Source organism: Schistocerca americana, chromosome 1 (genome assembly GCF_021461395.2).
Source record: "Schistocerca americana isolate TAMUIC-IGC-003095 chromosome 1, iqSchAmer2.1, whole genome shotgun sequence".
Lineage (NCBI taxonomy): Eukaryota > Metazoa > Arthropoda > Insecta > Orthoptera > Acrididae > Schistocerca > Schistocerca americana.
In genome coordinates, this window is record NC_060119.1 from 553,592,120 (window position 1) to 553,609,691 (window position 17,572).

Consider the following 17,572-nt stretch of genomic DNA (forward strand, 5'->3'; position numbering starts at 1 on the left):
CATTGGGCTTTACATGACCATTGTGGATTTCATGCTGGTTGATATAAAGGAGATTATTCTGTTTTAAGATACCTCACTATGTTTTTAGATCAGAATATGTTCTACGATTTTTCATGAGATGAATATCAGTGTTATGCTCAAGGAAGACACTGTTTATTAAGGTTGGAAGAGGGGCTAATTCAGCCACAAATACTATATAGAATCTGATAGGGATCCCATCGACCCTAGGGCTTTGTTCAATTTTAACAATTTCAGAAGTTTCTTTATGCCACTTACAACAATTTCTACATCACACGCCTTTCCAGTAGTCTGAGTATTGAACAGGAAAATTGCTACTACGTTTTCCTTTCTCAAGGTCTAGAGATGCATTGATTATCACTATTACTATATAATAAAGAAAAAAGCCTGGGGGAGTTGCTAGTCTCCTACCAGGCGCCTCCCCAGGTGGCGGATAGGGGAATGCTCACCAGATATGGTGGGTACCGGTGAAATAAAATACCCGGGGTGGACCAAAACTAGCAAACTAGGGCACGACGGTTCCACATGTCAGTGGCGGTTTCCCGACAGCGTCTGTTCCACATGTTAGTGGCGGCTGATTTGTGTTTCAAGGCTCCACAACCTTGATCCTACCAACTGGCACATGTCAGACCAAAATACAATTACAAGTAAAATCATGGTTCGTGTATGTAATAACAAAAGTACCCCAGGTGGTGAAATCCACCCACCTAGCAGAAAGGTGGCAACCGGTCTATCGGATTCTGGGGAGACCGGACCTACACGACTTGTGAGTGGATCGGAGCACTCTGGAAAACTTCCCAAAAATGAAGATTACATTGGAACAGTAAACATACGGACACTAATACAAACCTGAAAATTATACACATTAACAGAAGAATTAAAGAAGCTGAAAATCCAAATCCTAGCAGTACAAGAGACCAGATTTCCTGATAATCAAATCACTGATTACAATGGCTTCAGAATTTGCAAAAGTGGAACGGACAGAAAAATTGGTAAAGGGGCAAACATGCTTGGTATGGCCTTTATGGTCGAAAAATCCTCAGTTAAATTTGTAAAATCTGTAAAAACTATTAGCAATAGACTAATGTTTCTTAGGTTGAAACACAAGAATAAATATTACACCCTAATTAATGTTCACGCACCCTGCAACGTTGACAATAGAAAGGACCTAGACAATGTGGATAAATTTTGGGAACGATTAGAACTTGAAATGTCAAAGATACCGAGGAATGATGTCAAAATACTTCTTGGAGATTTCAATGCACAGATTGGCAGAGAAAAGAAATACAGGAAGACGGTTGGGCTATACCCAGCACACAAATTGACCAACAAAAATGGCATGCGACTAATCCAACTTTGTCAACAATTCAACATAAAAATCAGCTCAATGTCGTTCAATAAGAAACCAAGAAAACAGAAGACCTGGAGATCCCCTATAAGCCAATTGGGAGAATTTCAAATTGACCATGTGGCCATCTCATATAACTTCCAAAAAGAGATCAGAGATATCCAGGTTAGGAGAGGTGCAAATATTGACTCAGATCATTATCTCACAAGAGTTCGGGTCCAATTCACCCCAAGAAGGAAAACACCAAGAATTCCACCAGCAATCCCAAAATTTGACCTACAAAAACTAACAGAATCAGAAACAATTAAAAAATGGGAAAATTCTCCCGCAAACAACTGGGAAACATTCAAGGAAAAAAATCACAAAAATAGCGAAGGAGCAAATACCACTGAAGAAGAAGCACAAACATCCATGGTGGAATATGGAATGCGAAAAGGCAATTCAAGTTTGTACAGAAGCCTTTGCGAAGTACAGTTCAAATAAAAATGAGAAAACTCTTCAAAACTTTTTAGAAACACGGAAACTTTCAAATAAACTTATTAGACAAGAGAAGAGAAAGTATGTAACTCAGCAACTGGAATCAATAGAAGCAGATTTTAAAAATTATAATACCCATGGATTCTACAAAACTTTTGCAAACCAAATTAAAGGGTATATCCCTCAAAATGTCTGTTTTCGGAAATCAGATGGGAATCTGGCACTAAGCGACGAAGAAAACTGTGAAGAATTAGCCAAATATTTTGAAACGCTACTAAACTGTCCAGAACCAACAGAAGCTCTTCCAATATCCAGCACTAAAGCCCCGCAACAGCAAGACTCTGTACCGCCAACTGAAGAAGAAATTATCAAACACATAAACAAACTCAAAAATAACAAAGCATCAGGAGAAGATGGAATTGTAGCCGAATTTCTCAAAAGTCTAGGGTCTAACTCAAGAAATGAGCTAGTTAAAATTATTCAAAACATATGGGTTACTGAAGAAATACCAGAAGATTGGAAATGTGCTCTAATACATCCGTTACATAAAAAAGGGGATAAATCGGATGTGAACAACTATAGAGGAATCTCCTTACTTGCCGTCACATACAAGATATTATCAGCTTGTCTTCTTGAAAGAACACAAAAACTGCTAGAACCCAAAATCTCAGATTTCCAAGCTGGTTTCAGACCAAACAGATCATGTCCAGAACAAATTTTAAACTTGAAATTGATTACAAGGATGAGACAAATGCGAAGGAAGCCTACAGTATATGTCTTTGTCGACTTTAAAAAGGCATATGATTCAATTCACAGACCCACACTATTTAAAATTCTTGAAGAACAAGGACTGGATAAGAAGACACGGAACATCATAGAGCAGACATTAACAAATACAAAATGCAAAGTGAAATTCATGGGAAAACTTTCAAAATCATTTGAGATAAAAACTGGGGTTAGACAAGGTGATGGATTATCACCTCTGTTATATAACTTAGTTCTGGATAGAGTCATGGCAGAATGGGAAAAAGAACTCAAAAAAGAAAAGTACTGGAAACCAATATCACTGGGAATCAAAAAAGATGACCTACAAATCCCCTACTTAGCCTACGCAGACGATCTTGCAATAATGGCAGATTCTAGTGAAATGGCAGTCAAACAGATAGAAACCTTAAAAGAGTGTGCAGGAAAAGTTGGCCTACAAATATCTTTTGAGAAAACAGTGTTTACAACAACAAATCTAGAAATTTCTAAGTTACAAACCAAATATGGAGAAATTAAGAGGGTACCATACTTTAAATATTTAGGAGAGATAATTTCTGAAAAATACTCACAACAAGAAAGAATATTAAAAGCTCGTAGGGGTCTAGGGCTGGTCCAAAACATTTACAATAAAAAATGTCTATCTATAAATACAAAAATTAAACATTATAAGTCGGTAATTAAACCAATAATGCTATATGCCAGCGAAACCTTGACACTTAAAAGGAAAACAGATATGGAAAACCTGAAGAAAGAGGAAAGGAAAATCATTAGGAAAATTCTGGGACCAAGATGGACCAAAGAGGGGTATAGATTACAGAAAAATTCTAAAATTGAAGAATATTCTAACATAGAGATAGACATGAGGAAGAGGCGTCTAAAATTCTATGGCCACATAATGAGACTTCCCGATTACAGACTTACAAAAAAAATAGTAAGATATGTAGCATCCCTTGTCAATGGAGGTGAATGGATCAAAAATGTAAAGAAAGATCTGGAATTAGCCAACATTACTACTGAAGACATGAACAAAAGAAACAATCTCAAACTTAAAGTTGACAAATGGGAGGTCAAACCAGAGACAAAAGCGCCGAGAACTGGAACAAAATGGAGCGAAGAAAGAAAAGCTGAATTCTCGCAAAGAATGAAGACCTGGTGGGCAAACAAGAAGAATAAGAAGCCCCAGAAGTGAACCATCTTTACTTAGCATCTTCCATGTTGGGAGCTTTACGACTAATAGTAATAATAATAAAGAAAAAAGGGGAGCTTATCTTAAAACATCAAGTTGGCTAGGCCAAATACTGGAGTACAGTCAATTTTTCCAAATCAGAGAAAAGATCAGGGAGAAGCTGCAGAACTCTTTACGACACGATAACCATGTAGAGTGCTCATAAAATATCTTGGCCTGTACCTGCACAGATGCCATGGTAGGAGAGAAAAAAATATTAGTAGTGAGGGTTCTCTTGTGAACAAAATGTGCAATTTGAGCAGCATGATAAGTCCTGGATGAAGTATTTGGTGGAATGTACAATGCAGAGCTTGAAAGATCACCCAGGGAAGACGAACATTCACACATAGGTGTGACTGATGCAACTCTCCTAATTTAGTCAGATCAAACTTAGTATGATTTGCACCTGAATGTGTCTGGTAAGACACTACCAGCACAGTTAATTATTAAAGGTATCCTGTCTGATCAAGGTAGTATCCACCCTATCCCAGTAATTTCCAATATGCTACCTAAGTTTTTTCCTTTCTTTTGTTTTCGAAGGGCAAATTCATTCAAAAGACAGAGAAGTATAGTAAATATAGTTGCATTTAAAACAGATGCTGGAAAAACAAAATACTGCAGTTACAACAAAACCATGGATATTATATAAAACGAATTTATTGTCTTCCATCAAAACACCAGAAAGTTCATTAATAAAAAGAATGAACTACTCATATCCATATAGAAAAATGTAGGGATATATGGAATGTCAGCAGACTTAGGTATATCAGAGCATTACACGGAAATCACTGAAATGCAATAGATTAATCTTGATGTATACCAGATAATATCATATTACTGTAGGACTAGTAAGAAAAAATGGAGAGTAGCTTATGCAGTTAAAGAAATCAAGTGCCAAGTCCTTCAGGTTAATGACTGTTGTGTTGAACAGCTCTTTGCATGTTGTGCTACAACTGTGATCAGAAAACACATCAGCTTGTAGTACTGACAGTTTATAGGCCACCAACAGCAAGCAGCAAGAGAAAGATACAATAAGATCATTCACACTTAACAGGATAATCATAGTTGATGAGGAATTTGATGTTGATTTTCTGTTAGATAGTGCTGAACCTTAAATATTTCAAAAACCAATATCATACAGTTTCTGACAAAAAATAAAAAATAAAGCTCCTGAAATACAGGTTAACAATCACAAAATTAATGAAACCACACATACAAAATTCCTAGGTATCCAGATAGACAGTCACCTAAGATGGAAAGAACAAATTGATCAGCTGGTCAAGAAACTTAGCTCATTGTGCTTTGCACTAAGAGCTCTCCATCAGTTAGTAGACAGAGAAATAATGTTGTTGTCATATTTTGCACGTTTCCATTCTGTTCTCTCCTATGGCATAATCTTCTGGGGAAGTGCTGCAGGTGTTGAAAAAGTCTTCAGAACACAAAAATGAGCAGTGAGGCTAATATGTGGGGTCCCTAATAGGACATCTTGCAGAGGTCTCTTCAAATCTCTCAGGATACTTACCATCACAGGTCAGTATATATACTCATTGATGTTATTTGTAGCCAACAACAGGGAACTGTTTCAGAAAAATTGTGACATCCACAACCATGACACAAGACAGGTGAAAAATTTTCATCAAGGCTCTGCAACTCTCACTAAAGTACATAGGGGAGTTACTGAGTCAGGTATAAAGTTCTGCAATAAGCTCCCCATCAATATAAAAAAGGAGATAAATAATGTGCAGGTTTTTAAAAGGAAACTAAAACTATTCCTCATCGAACAAACTTTCTATAAAATGAATGAATACTTAGAGTTATGATGTACAAGAGTGGGGGAAACTGCCTAAGAAAAGCACTCCCTTAAAGATAAAGTGTGATGCTGTTGATTGTAGTTTAACTGAAATTGTGGTGATAAAATGTAAATCTAACTGTTTCATTACGTGAAAATGTGAACTCCCATGTATCCCACTCTCTTGAGCCTCCACTTAAACCTCTTCTTAAGGAATACAGTTATGCACTGTCACTTATTCTACTATTTTAAACAATCACTTAAACTCTTTTTGGCATAATCCAGGCTTTAATACTGCATGCAAGTAATTGTTCTTGCAAAATAAACCAATGTCTGTGCAATGTGATGTATAAATGTTAATGTACTACTGTAATTGCATCAATTGACTTGTCCTATACTACTTGTACTCTGGTTGTATAATATGTAATCAACAGGACCAAAAAAATAAATAAATAAATAAAATAAAGATCAAAGGCACCTAGAATTTTGGTTATTTATTTACCACTTGAACTTTAGCCACATTTTCTATACATGCTCATTGCCCATAAATAATGCTATCTCCTGGCTGGGAAATGTGAAAACCTCATCATTATTCATTTCATGGAACATGCCAATTTTTTCTTTTTAGTTTTGTACTCCTTTAAAGCATGGAGGCCATTGTTGCTACAACTATGTCAAGGTCATCACGGTCATTTATCACAGACTCTAGGCAAACATGAAAAGAGAGAATCAATCTCTTTTGTTAGTGTCAAGTCTACTCGATTTACATCGTGCCTTGTCTCTTCTACTAACATTACAAAGAATGCTTTTAGATGTTTATCATCTCTTTTGCCACTTGAAAAAGTATAATTTTTACAGTCAGTCCTTTTATAGGAATGTTGCCTACAGGAAAATTAAAGAGACCTTTACAGAAAAGAGAAGGAGCTGTGTGAATATCAAGGGCTCTCATGGAAAGCCAATGTTAAGCCAAAAAAGGAAAGCTGGAAAGTGGAAGGAATATATAGTGGTACTATATAAGGGAAACAAACTAGGGTGCAATGTTACAGAAAGACATGTGGATGTAAGTGGAGATGAGGTGGGGGATATGATACTGTGAGAAGAATTTGACATGGTACTGCAAGGCCTAACTGGAAATAAATGGCACTGAAAGACCTAACTGGAAATAAGGCCCCTGGAATAGATGACATTCCCACAGAATTATTGAGATCCTTTTTAAAGGTAGCCATGAGAAAATTATTCCACCTGGTGTACAAGATATATGAGACAGGCAAAATATCTTCAGACTACAGGAAGAATGTGATAATTCCAATTCCAAGGAAGGCAAGTGTTGCAGGTGAAAACTATCATACCACTAGTTTAATAAATCATGGTTGCAAAATACTGATAAATGAAAAGAAAAACAAGTAGAGGTCGACCTCAGGGAAGATCAGTTTAGGTTCCAGAGAAATGCAGAAACACACATGGCAATACTGACCCTATGACTTCAAGTTGAAGAAGCCCTAACCTACATTTCTAGCAATTGCAGATTCAAAGAAAGCATTTGACGGTGTGGTTTTGATTAACTGTTTGAAATTTTGAAGGTATCAAAAATAAAGTACAGGGACCAAAATTACAGCACAACTTGACTAAATGAAGGAATCAGTTGATCGGACACATCCTGACAGATCAAGGTATTGTCAGTATGGCAATGAAACAAAGTCTGGGCAATGGGAAGTGTGTCGGGTAAAAATCCTGGTAAACAAGTTTAAATGGCTGTAGACTGTTAGTTATATAGAGATGAAGAGGTTTGCACAGGGAAAACTAACATGGAGAGCTATATGAAACCAGTCTTAGGGCTAAACAGTTTTAAGTGGGTATAGATTATGCCAGTTTTGCAGAGAAGAAGAGGATTCCACTGGACAAACTAGCCTGGAGTCTTCAGACTAAAGACAACACCACAATGCCAACAACACATCTGCTGGGAATTAATATCACCTCCAACTATGTGGGATGGCTTACGTACATACATACTAGTGGTATTAGGGGTTCTATGAAAATTTTAGTTACCTCTGCAGTTGTGTGTGCCTGATGGTAAACAGAAGGCTCCAACAGCCTTTATTCTGTGTTTTATAGTTACTATTGCCAAAATCAAATATAGATTCAATATATATCCAAGTTAATTTAACATTATCTTCTATTGTTATAAAGACATTATCTAGCATCCTATGGAGCATGAGTTTCAGAAAGATCATCTCACTACTATGTATTTGTTGAATCCAAATTGGATATATAGTTATATTATTACCCCTGTAGGCTGAGTAATTTCTTAGATATTAGACCTGCCAAAATAAAACAAAGTACAGAACACTGAATTAATCCCTCATACAGACCTAGATATAAATAAATCTATCATGCATGGAGCCTTTATTACTTCATCCCAGAAGCTTCTGATGATCTGCTTACTACACAGTAATATTATCAGTTGGTTAGTTTCATGTTCCACAGATCACTTTGGATGATACATCATAATGATGTGGAAAGAATCATTTCACATTCACATCACAAATTCATTTGTACATATAGTTACATTCTGAACATTTCTAAGGGTTTTTCCCAAAAAGAAAAAAAGATATACAGATGTTATGAGTTACATTCTGAACATTTCTAAGGGTTTTTCCCAAAAAGAAAAAAAGATATACAGATGTTATGAGTTAGTAAGTCCTGTCCACCACCTTTCACAAATTACAGTAATAGAAATTCTTCTATGGAACAGAAGGTGTTGCCAAGGTGAAATTTACTCAGTTTGTTTTCAAATTTTACTTTGCTATTTATCAGACTCTAAGTCCACCTTTGAAGCCTTTAGCTTCTCTGTTACTTTATGTGAATATTTAACTTCATCTGCAAATCTATGCTTCTGTGCAAATCACTGTGAAGTGTATGGCAAAGGACACTTTTCTTTGCACTATTTATTAAGTTATTTTTCAGTTGCATTCACAGATGAAACATTGGAAGAATGACTATTTCATGTCTCTGCAAGACCTGTTATTTACCTTATTTTTTTCATGCTGTCTTTATGAGACAGATATGTAATCTATCCAGCCCTGAATTGTCAATGACATAGGATTGGTAATAAATGGGAGCTAAAGAATATTCATAGTTTTTTCCCCTGAAAGGCAGTGCTTTAAGTTTCCTTAGCAGATTCTTTTAAGACATACAGTGAATTTCTTAAACTTATTGCCTGTTATGATTCATCAATATTTCTGTTACACTTTATTACAATTCAAATGCACCCTACTTTGTACATACTCAGTGTCCGTTGTTAGTCTGACGCGATATGGATCCCACTTACTCGAACAGTGTTCAAGTACGGGTAATGCGATCTCTTTTGCAGATAACCAGTAGCTTCCTAGTATCCCACCAATGAATGCATTAACTGTAGCTATAGGCCTATCGTCATTCCATTTTGTCGTCTCTACACATTATTATTCCCAAATAGTTCTACGACATGACTGACTCATTAATATGGCAGCATTTCTGTGTATTGTAAATTGCACAACTTTGTATTTCTTTACAATAGGAGTCAGTTGCCAGTCTTTGTACAAGGATACTATTTTTTTGAGGTATAACTGGATAGTACATCAATTTTTAGCAGACAGAAATCCCTCATAGATAACTATATCACCTGTGAAATATTTTAGTTTGTAACTAATGTTATCTGCTAAGTTGTGTTGTTGATGTGATCAATCCAAAGACACATTTAATGCAGCTTTCTAAGCTGTTCTGCCCTGTGCATCTTCATCCGCATACTTATTGCAGCCTTCACCGTCTTGAACACAATTACTGTGCCTCAGAATGCATCCTATCAACTGATTCCTTCTTTTAGTAAGTTGCAGGCCTACTATAAATTCATTTTCTCCCTAATCAATACAGTACCATTTCATTCACTATCTGAACTACCAGTCTTATCTTCAGCATTCTTCACTGGTACCAGATTTCAAATACCTGTAGGTTATTGTGCTGATAGCTATTTATTGATGAAGTATGAGCAACTTTATAATTACATTATGATTAATTTCCTCTCTGTTTGTATCACAGGAAATAATAAAAAAATACATCTTTACATTCAAAAGATTAGCCTATATGCAGTCCATCAGGAGCTATAGGACAACACAACTGATTATACCTTGGGGGCAATACCAATTCTGATTGGGTAAATCAGCTGTAATTAACATTGTGAACACACAATGATAGGAAAGGGTAAATGATTCTTTTTCCGCAAGAAGAGCTAACTGTCGCAACTTGTACTATTTCATTATCTGTTTTTATACAACCATTCACGAAACGCGTTATTTTGTGGTTGGTGGTATTTCGACCAGTGTTTTAACCACAGTGAATGAGCAATTATATTACACCTGCGCAAGTGAAAATACGTATGCAAGATACAGACTAAACGCTGTAGAATCTGTCAGTCGCACTATGTCCAAAGACACGAACGCTCGTCGCTGGATTCAGCGGTCCCTCAGAATCATTATCGCTTAACAAAAAGGCAAAGATTTTTCCACTGCTTAGCGCTACTGATGTTATGTTGTACTGTGTTATAGTAGTTGTTTTCCACTAAGCTGAAAAGACGAACTTCGCATTTGTCCAGTTTGCATACGATATGAAATCTAAGACAGTATTAATGCCATAATAGGCAAGAAAGTTATTTTATTGGGCATTTCATAGTCATAAATTATATGCATAACATTAACTTGTTCAGCAACTAATTCGATTTGTAGGCATAGATTAGGTTATATTTTTAAATTTACCTCGCTTGAGTACTGCTCATGTGATTTATTAGACTTTTTGGCATATTTTGGCGTTATTTCGCAAGATTTCTTCTGGTTAGTGTTACCCATAAATTTTAGGCATTAATTATAATGCTTTCCCAGGCAAATAACAATACTTTATTACTACAAGAGACACACTTAGTCAACGGACGGAATAACAGAACGTGCAGTGGTCGTAGGATTCCCATGCAGTGGCATTTATTTTTGAGAAGTAATATCCACAAATTGAAGATTTCACATTTGTTAGAATTAGAAAGCGCTTGATTTTGTCCCTTTTATTTTCAGAGCTGACCCATTTCTCAGATGTTCGTGATCTCGCATCGTACTTTGCAAAGTAAAATTAGACATTAATATCGCTGCAAGATACAGTAGCGAAGTGGCAATAATTTAAAATAATCTATTATTTCAATAACTGCAGCAGCTCTTTAATTGATCAGTACTAATGTACATATCTGTTAAATGGAGCGCTTTAAATAAGGGCGACCCTGATTTTTTTACATGACAAATGTTGGCGACAATTAGCCCTTAAATTTTCATCTTTGTCGAAGGAAGTCCTAGAGATTTGTTCGTGATTCGTGTTTCAAGAGACTCATTTGGAGAAGAAATATGTTGCTGTCTGCAGCGAGATTTGCAGCTGCGAAAGGCCCTTCAGCTGTTGCGGGCCATGGAGGTCTTAATCGCATATATTATTTTCAATTTTGGGCATTTTGTATATATACTGTTGTCTAATGGAATATTGAAACTGTTTCAGGGGGTGGCGTAAAGCTGTGGAAAAATCTGTCTTTCTTCGTTGCATTACCAGCGGTTGGTCTGTGTATGTTAAATGCTTGGCTCAAGCATCAGGAAGAGCCTCACCACCGACCAGAATTTATACCTTATGAACATCTGAGACTGAGAACAAAGGTAGTTAGATATGTAATGAAACAGATCATTCATATTATCTTATTGCCTAAAGGTTTCAGAATACATATAGACGCCCCGAGAGGCTAAAAAAAAGTAGTTAACAAAAAGAAGTTGCAAATTATCGAACAATCCAGGCGTTATGCTGAGCACATAGTTGAGGTTAAGTTAGCCATATATATATATATATATATATATATGGAGCCATAGGTGAATCATGTTGTAAGTATGAAAATCCTCATCCACTTAATGTTGGAAGGATATGCTGTGGTAACCCAACTACTTTCTACATATTTCACTTTTTTCGGAGACAATGTTTTCTTACCTATGGTATAGATATTTGCTGAAACCTGTATTTTTATCTATTCTACATTGACAGCATTGCATGCACAGCAGTGACAATGTTCATAGTATTTATAAGGTAACTGGTTTGTATACTATATGCTTTGGGCTTCTGCCAGAGTGCTTTAGTGTGTGATTTGCAGTAAAAAAAGCTAAAACTGTTGGTTTGGTCTCTACAGCCTTCACCCCCACACATCAGAATTGAATGACCAGTTACAGGGGGGAAGCGTGACATGTCAATATGGACTCCAAAACCATTCTGTTATCTGGTATTTATCTCATTAATGGAAATATTGCCAGAGGCAAAGCCAATAAGTGATAGGAAAAAATCCTAGGATCAAATGGGAATTGAATCCTACAGTAGGTCACCAAGCCTTAAAACATAAGACACAAATATTTGTGCTGTAGCCCATTTAGTTATCAGTGCCCAATGGTTCAAGTGGAAATTGCAGTAATTATTTAGAAAGTGTGTTAAGAATGATAGTTTATGAAGCATATAGTGCAATCAATTGCAAAAACTAATACCTGTAATTATGCGCTCAACACCAGTATACATTATGCACTGATGACAAAACAAATTATTTCCATTCCTGTGATGATTGACCGGTAGTGTTAAAGTAACCCCATAAATGGAAGGTGAAGCCACATGGTGACAATTGGGAAAAGGTGTATATGAAGAAATGCAAGTTAGCTAATTAAAGACACAAATCAAACATTGCTCATTGTTTGCTGACTCAAGGAAGTAATTTTTTGACAGATTTTTCATCTCTTCATTGCATGGTAAGTAATTGACAAAGTGAGGCAACAGTCTCTCTAGTTGTTGCCAAAAACTGATATATTGTGGTGTGTTTTTTATTAAATACGTTGGCACCACATGAGAAAAGAAGCAGGAATCTTTGTTGAATAGTGGAACACTTGTATGGAAACTAGGAAGTATTATGTGGAAAAGTAAACAATATTGTCTGAAACTTTATCATTTTTGTTCTTCTGAATGTCAGTAATGAAAGTCGTTTTTGAAAGTATGTGTTATTTGAGCAAGTTTAACTTATTTTTGCCTGTGTAATTTACGGTACTTAGTGTCAAAGATGCTTGTGTTAGGTTTGCAAAGTTCACAAATATTAAAAAACTTCATGGCAGATTAAAACTGTGTGCCCGACCGAGACTCTAACTCGGGACCTTTGCCTTTTGCGGGCAAGTGCTCTACCAACTGAGCTACCGAAGCATGACCCACACCCGGTACTCACAGCTTTACTTCTGCCAGTATCTCGTCTCCTACCTTCCAAACTTTACAGAAGCTCTCCTGCGAACTTCTGTAAAGTTTGGAAGGTAGGAGACGAGATACTGGCAGAAGTAAAGCTGTGAGTACCAGGCATGAGTTGTGTTCGGTAGCTCAGTTGGTAGAGCACTTGCCCGCGAAAGGCAAAGGTCCGAGTTCGAGTCTCGGTTGGGCACACAGTTTTAATCACCCAGGAAGTTTCATATCAGTGCACACTCCGTTGCAGAGTGAAAATCTCACAAATATTATAGGTATTAAATATAAAGTCACCTTCTTTATAAATAAATGTTAGTAATAGCCTTCCAGAGTTTTGTTTGCTTTACCTTGTAAATGAGTTTCGTACCCATAAATAATAAGGAAATAATAGGTGAAGCATGTATTAAAAGCTGTCACCACCTTGGTGGAAACTTCCTTACACAGTAAAACTCTGGCACACTAGGACTTGAGCCTGGGACCTAACAGTGCACACTTTATTGGGGAGTGAAAATTCATTCTGGAACCACAATGGCTATTTGACAGTTTAGTAAGGCATGCATGATGCGTGCAGTGGTCATAGCAGAAGTTGGAGATTTAACAAAACAGAATCTGAGCACAGGTATAAAAGCAACTACTTCAGGTGAAAGAATGGCAGGATAACTTCTTTGACAATGACATGGTCTAGTTTCTGCCCTATCCCTAACACTTCCAAGCTTGTGATCATTCTCTCGTGAAATAATGAGCTTTGGTAAACCATGGCTGAACCTATGTGATCATTCCATTTCATATTCCTACCCAGGTATTTGTACGGGTTGGCAAATTCCAACAGTGACTCACTGATATTAGTCATAGAATACTGCATTGTTTTCATTTGGTGAAGTGCAAAACTTTACATTTCTGGACATTTAGAGCAAGTTGCCAGCCTCATCACATTGAAATCTTATCCAGATCTGACTGAATATTTGTCACAGCGTCTCTCAGATAGTATTTCATTAAAGATAACTTCATCATCTGCAAAAGCCTTATTTTACTATTAACATTCTGTGCAAGGTTGTTGATATACGACTAGAACACAAAGGGTCCCGACATACTTCCGTAGAGCACACCTGAAGTTACGTCATCTGGCAATGACTCTACACCCTTGATAACATGCTGCACCCTCCCCACAAAAAGTCCTCAATTCAGTCACAAATTTCACTTGATACCCAATATGATTGTACTTTTGACAGTAAGCATGGATGCGGAACTGAGTCAAATGCTTTTTGGAAATCGAGAAGCACTGCATCTGCCGGTTGCCTTGATTCAAAGCTTTCAGTATCTTATGTGAGGAAAGTGAGTTGTTTCACGTGATTGATGTTTTCAGAATCCATGGTGGTTGGCATTGAGATTCTTCTGTTAAAGATACCTCATTATGTTTGAGCTCAGGATATGTTCTAAGATTCTATAACAAATGGATGGCAAGAATATTGGATGGTAGTTTTATGGATCACTTGTACTATCCTATTGCAGACGGATGTGACCTGTGCCTTTTTCCAAATACTGACCACAGAATTTTGTTAAAGAGGTCTGAGATAGATTATAGTTAGAAAGGGGATAATTCAGCCACAAATTCAGTGTAGAATTTGACAGGACCTGCAGCTTTGTTCTGTTTTAATGATTTCAGTTGTTTCTTAACCACCACTGAGGATTAAATTGGGGCAATTCTCCTTGGTTTTCCTGTATGAAGGAACATTTGAAAACAGAGTTAAGCATTTCAAGCTTTTGCTTGGCTAATCTTAATTTCAGTTCCTATCTCATTTGCTAATGACTGCACACTAACTTTGATGCAAGTAACAGCCTTTGCATAAGACCAAAATTTATTTGGATTTTATGAAATGTCAGTTGACAGTATTCCATTATAGTATTTACTGAAGGCATCACTCATTGTTCTCTTGATAGCCAAACACATTTCATTCAGAGTATCTATTTATAACCCTACACTTTTACATTTATTATGCTGTAATCTCTGTTTCTTTAGAAGTTTCTTTAAAGTGACTGTATACCATGAAGGTTCCCTCCCATTATGAACTGTTTTAGTGGGTACATATCTATCCAATGTGTGGTCAACTATTCTTTTAAACTTGAGCCAGAGTTCGTAGTTACAAGCTCCGGATCGGTGCTTAAAGTGTAAAGTTCAGCATTGAGATGACACCAGTAGATTTTTTTATCTAGTTTTTCTGAACATATATATCTTTCTGCTTATTTTAGTTGTCCTTTGTACTTTGGTAATCATTGCTGCAACAGCTGCATTATGGTCACTGATACCAGTTTTGACGTGGACATCCTCGAAGAAATCTGGTCTGTTGTTGCCATTAGATCCTACATATTTCCATCATGAGTGGGGTTTCTATCTATCTGTTCTAGGTAGTTTTCAGAGAAGGCATGTAGATAAGTTTCACTAGCTGTCTTATCATGCCCACTACTAACAAAACTGTAATTGTTAGGTGATTAGTCTCCACTGATGATCACAGTATGATCGGGGAACCTACATCCAAGTGAACTGGTAACACCAGCCTGATGACTACTTACCAGATAGGGCTCTTTAGAATAAGGTTTGAAAAACATTCACAGAACTGTAATAGGTGAACTACAGAGTTAAGGGGAAATATAAGTGTGTATTATACAGTAGAGGTTTTACCTTGAATAGATACACGAGTTTAAATCTTAGAGAATGGTAGTTGTATATGATTGTGTTCAATATTTAATAATACATATCTTAATGACAATATTTGTTAGTCAAAAAGCAGTACTATATTTACTTGTGTAGTCTTGTAATTTTGTTGTAACAGTACAAAACAGCTCATATTTTTGAATGCATAACTAACTATATATGTGACTGAGGTTGTAATAACTTTTCCTTTTCAGCGGTTCCCATGGGGTGACGGAAACAAGAGCCTGTTCCATAATCCTCATGCAAATGCCCTCCCTGAAGGTTATGAAGATGCCCACCATTGAATTGTTTACTTATTTCAGAATGCTGTGTAGTGAACCATTATTGTATTGGATGGATGTTTAATATGTATATAGCAATAAATAACTTACAATAAAGGACATATCTAGTCGAGGTTTAATAAATCCTAATCAAGTTTTGAAAATGGGTGCTTCCAATCCAATGCCTCGTGTACTTTGAACATTTTCAAGGATATAATATAGCTCGACCAAAGTGAATGCAAGGAGTTGCATATAAACCAGCTTCAAATGAGAAATGTAAAATAATTTTAGTCTCAATTCTCTTTAGAGAAGAATAATGGACATGAATATATTGCACATTAGATCAAAGCACACAGCTCTCTTGTTTGGGTTAGTTTGCTGTTCCAATGGTTTTAAGCAACAGTTATTGAATTCTTAGAAAGTAAGTGAACAGTATGCTGTAAAATAAACCTAAGAGATAGTGCTGGCCCATCTTTGCCTAAACATTGGTGTATAAAAGTTTGTGATGGGTTCAGTAAAATTTGTAAATATTGTTTCATCAGAAACAATACGGGTGCGACATTTTTGTGAAATGAGATATTATGTAGTTCTGGACGTCTAACATGGGCGGCTTTGGTGAACTGTGAAGAACACAGAACTGTTAATGTGGATTGCTGTTACTACTGTAGCTGCAGTGACTTGCAGCAATGATGACAATTTATTGCTGTGTGATGTGAATGGCCCAAAATGAACATACACAAACAAGTACTAAGATTCAATAAGGAAAGAGGTGAAATTAAATTTGCTTTCCTTACAAAACAAAGTTAATTTCCAGCCTCTCTATAATTAGAATTCCTTTTTTCTGAAGTCACTTTAAATTTTCATCTTATTCCATTTTTCTTCTCTTATACAGCAGTGTGACTACTTTAATTATTAAAATTGTTAACCTTTAGACATATATATTTAAATAGAAGGGTGAATGATGATCATTGGATTAGATCAAATCGGTGACTTTTTGGCTACCAACTCTTGCCTCTCAGCCCCTCCCACCCTCCCCCGCTTGTGGATTGGAGCTGTTTTTCTCGTTCAGCATTTCTAAAATGTAGTTGTCATTAACTTACCAGCAGTTGAAATTAAAAAAAGAAAAAATAATCTGCAGAAGTGTTGACAAATGCACATTAAAAATAACTTGAAAAAACATTGAAACTCCCATCCCAACCCCTAAATCCTTTAATTCAGTTTAGAGGTAGAAAACAAGGCAGGATGATATCGAAGTTCTGCAAGGAAGGAATAGCTGCTACAAAGTCTTATGGGAGAGGGGGGGGGGGGGGGGATGAATAGGTAGTTGCAATGAGCCACATTAAAACAATGAATCAAAGATAAGTAAAACTGCTTGTGAGGAACAGATGAGAGATATATGGTAGTTGGGGGGGGGGGGGGGGGGGACTAAAAATAGTGTTGGAAAGAAAAGGATAATAATGCACACACTAAAATTTAATTAGAAAATAAATGATGATAATAGGTATCGTAAGCTGAAAATGGAAAGAAAGTGGGCCATGTAATAGAAACTGAGGATGAACAACAGTAAATTAAGCCTAGGTGGATGAGATCCCATGTGTATCTGAGTGAGTTTGCAACAACATTCTTCATGTATTATCAAGATGATTCACGCAGTGAAATATGTGACCATTCTCCATTG

General features: G+C 36.4%; 2 protein-coding genes across 2 annotated transcripts in view; one reads left to right on the forward strand and one right to left on the reverse strand.

Moving 5' to 3' along the window:
• Window positions 1-10,607, reverse strand: part of LOC124576444 (serine/threonine-protein kinase S6KL) — a 194,900-nt gene extending 184,293 nt beyond the window's left edge. Inside the window, exon 1 of the mRNA XM_047131207.1 lies at window positions 10,410-10,607. Coding sequence (XP_046987163.1) covers window positions 10,410-10,499 — 90 coding nt within the window. The 5' untranslated portion in view covers window positions 10,500-10,607. The remainder of the gene's footprint in view (window positions 1-10,409) is intronic.
• Window positions 10,608-10,942: 335 nt separating this feature from the next.
• On the forward strand, window positions 10,943-16,014 carry LOC124606122 (cytochrome c oxidase subunit 6A, mitochondrial). The gene is made up of 3 exons (XM_047138090.1): window positions 10,943-11,100; window positions 11,182-11,333; window positions 15,829-16,014. Exons 1-3 carry the CDS (start codon window positions 11,037-11,039, stop codon window positions 15,916-15,918), a joined length of 306 nt encoding a protein of 101 aa, XP_046994046.1. The 5' UTR covers window positions 10,943-11,036; the 3' UTR covers window positions 15,919-16,014.
• The last annotated feature ends 1,558 nt before the right edge of the window (window positions 16,015-17,572 follow it).